Below are 7823 nucleotides of genomic sequence, written 5' to 3' on the forward strand. Positions count from 1 at the left end.
GGCGCCATCACGGTCCGAAGGTGGAAATTTCGGGTCGTGACAATGAACATTTTTACTATTTGGGTAGTCAAATAAGATTTTCTTTGACTATATTTTGTTTATAAATATTTTTAATTATTAACTACTGTGACTTATTGTACTTTTTATTTAGTTTTCAAATACGTAAATTTTATTTCAAAAACATAAGAAATCTATGTCTGAATCCACATCGAAAATGAATTAATTTAATTTAACCTTGAAAAGGTTCAAACAAGTTGAAAACTAAGAATTAAATAAGATTAAATTTTTCTATGAAAATATCCTAATATCATCCCCCCCCCCCCCCGTCCCCACCTACAATCTCCAGTAAGGGTGCTTATCGGGCGGATTGAACGGATAATTACGTTTAACGGTTCGGCTTAACGATTATTAGATTATAAATGTAATAATCCGCTAGCCATCCAATAAGACAACGGGCAGATTGATATCGGATTAACAATTATCGGGCAGTTATCGGCTAAACCAAATAGAATTTTTTTGAACAATCATCCAATCAATACCAAACAGTTTCAAATCAATACCAAATTTTTAATTCCATTTAAGATCTAACCAAACGGTATTTTTTAATTGAATAGTCTTCAAAATAACTCATACTGTCATACACGTATTAACCAACTTTTTAATACCATCAAGACTACTCATACATACATACACGTATTAATCATTGAGATTTCGATTTTTCGACTTCTCAGTTCTCAGTTCAAGAGAAAGACGAGACTGACGACTTCTCTGCCTCTGGTTGCTGCAGACAATTGAGAATTAGAAAATAGAAATTAGGGATTTAGCCATTCAGGTTTCAATAATACTTTATATACATCGGGATAAAAGTGTAAATATAAAAATTCTTAACGGGTTAACGATTTACCCGATAAGAAAATTGAGTAATCCGTCCCCAAACTGTTAAGCCATTAATTATAAAATCTCAATTCGTTCATCATCCATTACCCCGATAATCCGATATCAGTAAGCCAATAAGTCATCGGTTCGGTTTAGTTCGCTTAACGATTTCGGTTCGGTTTTGAACATCCTACTTGAAAGAGGACGAGTTGCTTAATTACAATTAGTAGTTAATTACATACACCAAAATAAATATCCCAAACCCACAAATTACGTACCTTCTCCTCCCAACCCACCCCCCAACCCAACCCAACTCCACCAGCTCACCCCTTTCTTCCCCGAAACACACACACACACACACACACACACACACGAACGCCTAAACCAAACGCACGTACACTCTTCCTTCTATATATATATATAATCTCTCCTTCTATTTTTTCACTCTCATTCTCTTTCTCTCATTTCTTACAATGGATAATCCCACATTACCATTTCCACCTTTAAACTTAGACAACCTACGAGCCATTAAAGTACTAGGCAAAGGTGCTATGGGCACTGTTTTCTTAGTCCACAACACTATAACCGACCCATTATCCCAATCCCCTTTTGCTCTCAAAGTCATTGACAAATTCTCAAAACCCGATTCCGACCGCCGTGCACGGTGGGAAACCACCGTACTCCACCGTCTCCACCACCCTTTCCTCCCTACCCTCCTCGGATTCTCCGAAACCCCCGACATGCTTTCCTACGCTGTACCTTATTGTTCCGGCGGTGACCTTAATCTCCTCCGTTACCAACAAAGCGACCATGTTTTTTCACCTTCGGCTATTCGCTTTTATTTAGCTGAAATTATACTCGCTCTTGAATATCTTCACACTTTAGGCATTGCTTATCGTGATCTCAAACCCGAGAATATTCTTATTCAACAATCCGGTCACATTACCCTAACGGATTTCGATCTTTGCAAAAGCTTAACTCTGAAAAAAAATCTCAGTTCCTTAGATTTCAATTCAGATCCTGAAATCGATAACATTCCACCACCAACACAACCCAAAAAGTTCAGACAATTTGCTAAATTTGTGCTTCCGAAGAAAACATGCACATATTCTAGGTCCACGACCATGTCCAAAAATGGACTAAGGAAAGCGAAAAGTGCACGTGTTTCGCCCGTGAGTAGACGAAATCCGAGTTCGTTTTACGAACGTTCGAATTCGTTTGTTGGTACAGAGGAATATGTTGCACCAGAAGTAGTACGAGGTGAAGGGCATGAATTTGCAGTAGATTGGTGGGCGTTAGGGGTATTATGTTACGAAATGTTGTACGGAATGACGCCGTTTAAAGGGAAAAATAAGAAGGAAACGTTCAGGAGAATATTGATGATTGAGCCGGAGTTTATTGGGAAGAGAAATGCTCTAACGGATTTGATCGGGAAATTGCTGGAGAAAGATCCCACGCGCCGGTTGGGTTATCGGAGAGGCGCGTCGGAGATTAAGGAGCATGAGTTTTTTCGTGGGCTGAAATGGGATTTGTTAACGGAAGTTGTACGGCCGCCGTTTTTGCCGTCGAAAGATGGGACGGAGTTGACGGAGGAAGTAAAGAGAGGTGGGTTTGACGTAACTGAGTATTTGCAGAAACTGAAAGCCCCGCCGTCGCCGTTATGGTCGCCGTCACATGATGAGTGGAGAAATAACGTTTCGTTAACGGAGTTCTAACGCACGTGTAAAGAATATGGGACCAGATTGGTATTTTACCAAAGTTAATATAGGTTATTGTAAATAAACGTTTAACTTTTTAGTGCTCTAGAACATCATAATTAGACTGAAATGATGTAATTTAGCTGTCTATTGTTAGATTTAGAAAGAGATGTATATACGCGCTAGTGGTGGCGCGTCGAGGATCTATTGGATTACATGGGGTTGTAAACTTATATGAGGAATAAAGATACTTGGAATGAAGGCTATGATTTTTTAGGGTACATTTGAGATTTTACTAATTCGGACAAAATCATTGTTACCTTTTATTTTGAAGAAAGGAATTTTTGCTTTTCTTTCCCTTTGGTTATAATTGTTTGGAACTTAATAGTGAAACCCTTTTGATTTTGTTCATTAAAAAAGCACTTAACTTGGAGGGAGAGAAAATAATGGTTGTAACAAATTCAAAAACTTGTGTGCAAGAAAGTATGTATCTCAAAATTGTTTGAAGAAAATAGACGGAAGGAATTACTAGTATTATATTATTTTGCTCTTTCATTGCACCTACTTTGCCTTAGGGGGTGATTCGCTAGTACAACCTTTGTAATTTCACGATATATGCATGAATGTGGTTCCTCGTTAGTATTGAGGATACATAATAGCAAACATTAATTAATCAAAAGAGAAATTTAACAACGAAAAGAAAGATCAATTCTTTGAGATTTTTCTACTCCCGCTAATAGTAAAAACACATTCGTTATTGTCACTATCAGTGGCGAAATTAGAAAATTCAATAAGGGTGTTCAAAATTTAAATATCTTTTGCCAGTGGGCTATGCAGGGTGTTCAAAGTCTATTTTTAATCAATAACAAATAATATTTTATTTTATATACAATATAATTTTTCGGCGAAGGGTGTTCAATTGACCATCCTGGCCACTTCTGCCCCTATCACTATAGGGTCCTGAATCACAAGGAGATTCCAAACAAGAAGGGGAAAAGGAATAGCCAAAACATGGTTTTGTACTTAAATAGCCAAAACAAAAGAAAGGGAAAAAAGGGTTACGATTCTTTTCTTCCTATGGAATGGAAATAGTTGAATTTTTAGAAAGCAAATACCCTTTGAAGTATCAAATCATGGTAATATATTTGCATTCCTGTTGTCCAATTTTATTCTACTAGCTTTTACTTTAATCCCTTAGGAGTGTAGCGAGATATATAGAATTTTTCTACTAGAGTTTGAGTTTGAGTTATGAGAATGTATAAATTTCAAATAGAAAGCATTTTCTTATCTATTGAATTTTGCGCGGCATGAATCTGAATTAGTCAGTGGTTTTCGAATACCATATGATTAAATTTAAAAAAAATACAATTTATATAGATTCATGCGGTTATAATATTTAAGCTCGATTCTTTCAAGAGATTAATTTTGCATTTAGTGAAATCATGAAAATTTAAGCATATCAACCCTTTTTAATCCAAGATTAAGATAAACCAAATTTGTATGACAGTATGAGAAAGAGTTTCTATCTCCCTCCAAATTTCTACAGGTTGTTTTTCCTTCTTCCCCCCCCCCTCTTTCTTTCTTCTTTTGTTTTTCCTTTATTATTCTTTTGGTATTAACGTTAATAATAATATCTATAAGGTTTGCAAGTACAAGTAAACCCCACATAGAAAGCAAATGGTGGTTGGTTTAACTCGCATTCAAGCTTTTAAACTTGTTTTGAACGAAAATAAAGAACAAGTTAGTATAACTATCAATAAAAGTACTTTTCAACTACCAGTATTTTAAAATTAATAATGTTGCTTTTAACTTTTCATCTAAATTTGCCGGTTTCTTGTTGGTATTTTTCTTAAATAAAATTTATCAATGGTTCTTCTTTGCTTTGACAGATTTTAGGAAAGTGACTAAAATATTAAGAAATTAATAGTTTTAGTCCAAACTCTTTACTTGTATTAAGAAATTTGCTAAAATATTTATAAAAATTTAACTCTAGAATCTAGTTATTAACACATGATGTTGCTATCTTAGATATTAGAACCGGTGAATTTTAATTATGAAAGCGCTTCCGATTAAGATTCACTTATGTTTTTTTTCACACAGAGTAAAGAAAAAGGAAAAAAGATTTGCTTACTTGAGGTGTTGCTTGTAGTGGTCCTAGTGCTAATGCATTTATGTTTAATGGTTAGACTACTAATAAAGGCTAGATATATTAATGCATTAATAAAGCTTTTACTTTTGTAAATTCCTAATCACTTTCCTCTTTGAATTTAATTTTTAATTGCTTGAAAGACGTGCACTTACATGATTACTAGACAAAGCCTTCTGAAATTACGGGACTGAATTTGATGTCATTTAGCCTAACTTTAAAAATAAAATAAAAAACTTTAAGAAAACAAACCCTTTTTAGACTTTGGTACAAAGTTTTCTTAAGTCTAAGACTTATTCAATTCAAACTAAGACTTGAAGAGAATGACCCCAAAAGAAAGTGAAAAGTAAACTAAAGGATAGCTTTTCTTGTTTGCAAATTCTTTACTACTGCCACTTTGTTAACATTGCTTGAAAGACGTGCACTTACATGTTTGCAAATTCCACATCTTAATTACTCAAAGGTAAATGTTGGCATAAAAACTTACTCGGAATTTTTTGCATAAATTAAATATATTGAAGTCACAAAGTTATTGGTCAAAGCCTCCATATCTTACAGAAAATAATTTCATAAATGTACAAAAGTATGTTATAACAATGTACCTCAATAAATTATAAGGGTAATATTAGTGTCATGAGGTTCATGCCGAAGGACGGGCTAATGAGAGCGAATCAAAGGAAAAGGACATGCAGACTTATAAGTTCATTAAATAATTTTCAGAAAAAAAAATATATATGACACCTTAGATAAATGTCACATTAAAAAAAAAAAAAATTGTTACATAAAATAGAGCAAAAGTACGTATAACACACACTTTTGGACTTAATGTGACGTAGCCTAAAGAACAAATATGTATAGCCTGTTGTGCCAAAATGAACAAAATAACATGCCATGGATTTAGATTGTAACAAATATGATATCAGAGTAAACTTCGGCGAAGGTCTATTTGACGCTCATAGCAGAGGGAAGGCTAATAAGGGGCGATCAAGGAGAGCGACTCGAAATTTCTAGGTTGACAAGCTATTGAAGAAAGGGTACATGTATAAAAATCGTAAAGTAAGTGTAATTTTACCTAATACATGTAAAACTCACGTTTGTTAGCCGATATGTGTCAGGTTAATTCGGTAATTCCTATCAAAGTGTGAGTTTGTGTCGAACTTGGATGTTGATATTCTCCCTAACAGTGTCTACTTAAGGTTGTTAAATTTTTGTGCTATGTTGATCTCTAAATATTTTTATATCGTCATTCTTCCAACTAAAGTGAGGCATGGCAATGAATTTTGGGTAATTTCAGTAAAAGTTGATTAAATAAGGATCTATAATACTCCACCACGAATTCATATTTTAGGTACCCTCCAGGAAACCAAGTACTGTGCAACAGTCAGAATTAGAGAATCTCATGCTTAGTTGGGCCTTTATAGTTTTTCTTAGAAAAAATGATACATTATAGCCGATTTAAAAATAATAGCCGAAAAAATATATAAAATTTGTATATTTTTTGTATATATACACATTCTGTATGTAATATACGAAAACTATACAAAATTTATACACTTTTTCGGCTACCAGATGTAAATAGTTTCTGGCGCGGGCTAAAAGTGATAATACCCATTTTTCTTACTCAATAACTTCTTGTGTAATTTTTCATTATGCACTTAGGGGTCGTTTGGTATGAGGTATAAGAAGGTATAGTGCTGGTATAAAAATTTAATACCACCTTAATACTTTGTTTGGTTAGCAAACCCGGTATAAGTTATCTCGGGATTATAATTAGTACCGGAATAACTTATACCTTGTAGAGGGTAAGGTAATTAGTGGCGAGATAACTTATACCTTCTTCTTAGAAATTATGCAATTGTTAATTTTAATACAACATACCAAACAGTGGATACAAAATAATACCAGGATAACTAATCCCAACATAACTAATCCCAGTATAACTTATCCCAGCATAACTTATCCCGACACAAGCCGTATTCAAACCAAACGACCCCTTAACTTTCAGGTCCATGACCATTGAAGCATAATTTTTGCTAAGTTGCACTGGTTTGTTATGGAGGTTAGGTTTTATATCCCTTTCTTCTTTTTGTACACCAATCAATATATAGACAGGGTAGAGGTCTATGCCAAACCCCCACACCATCTCAAGGCGGATTAACATAAAAAAAAAAATACGCACACTACAATAAAAATTACAGTTATCTATGAATTTCATCGCTAAATCGCTCGTAGCTAACAGAAATTTTTGATAATTTATCACTAATCTATCGTTAAATAGGATTAGTGACGGATTTTTTTTGTTTAGCTACAGAATTGGTCCGTTGCTATTTTTTTTGTATGTATAATTAGATTAAGGATGTTAGGATCGAAATAATCAAGTGTCATGCGGAGGCTAGTAAATCAAACTTTGAACGACGATAAATCAAACAATAAAAGAGAAATATACTAAAAGGGACATAAATATTTAACGTGGGTCAGTCAATTGACCTACGTCCATGGGCGGAGATGAGCAATCTACTATATAAAAGAGAGTACAAAATATCGAGATAACAAACTCACAAAAAGACAAATACAAGTGACACACTAACACTTATCCCGTAAAGTTCTACCCCCAAAATAAGACTCTCATACCCCGTATGAATACATTGTGGATGCTGTTGAATGAGAATGAAAGATCCTCAATTTATAGAAGTCTAAAAAAAATTTCCCACAAGAAAAAAAACTAGCCAAATATGGGAGATTCATATTTTCCTTCTACAAGAAGAAAAACCCAATTATGGTAATATATTATTCTTTTCTTCAAGAGATAGAAATCTTCTGTTCTAGGTTTCCACAAAGCAGTACCAGAGTATGAGAAAGCCTTTCTCCTATATATAATCAAGTCTTTGGTTTAGATCAATCAATCCTCAATCCGCTTCCTCATGCGCCTAAGAAGCCGAGGCAATCTCGATTGAAGCCAATTCAACATTTTCCTACTCAATCTTCTTTATAGAAATATCACTCGATCAAAGGGGAGCATAAGCAAGTTCAGTAGTAGAAACCTCTGTAATCGATCGATAGGAACCTCGAAGCTGTCTGGGGCAGGAGAAAACTCATATTAAGCA

The 7823-nt window shown here is 34.4% G+C and overlaps 1 protein-coding gene across 1 annotated transcript; it reads left to right on the forward strand.

The window, feature by feature from the left end:
- The first annotated feature begins 1309 nt into the window (after window positions 1-1309).
- LOC107791006 (serine/threonine-protein kinase UCNL-like) lies at window positions 1310-2930 on the forward strand. The gene has a single exon (XM_016612985.2). The coding sequence runs from the start codon at window positions 1350-1352 to the stop codon at window positions 2589-2591; it is 1242 nt and encodes a 413-aa protein (XP_016468471.1). The 5' UTR covers window positions 1310-1349; the 3' UTR covers window positions 2592-2930.
- The last annotated feature ends 4893 nt before the right edge of the window (window positions 2931-7823 follow it).

This window comes from Nicotiana tabacum, chromosome 9, assembly GCF_000715075.1.
Source record: "Nicotiana tabacum cultivar K326 chromosome 9, ASM71507v2, whole genome shotgun sequence".
In the NCBI taxonomy this organism is placed as follows: Eukaryota; Viridiplantae; Streptophyta; class Magnoliopsida; order Solanales; family Solanaceae; genus Nicotiana; species Nicotiana tabacum.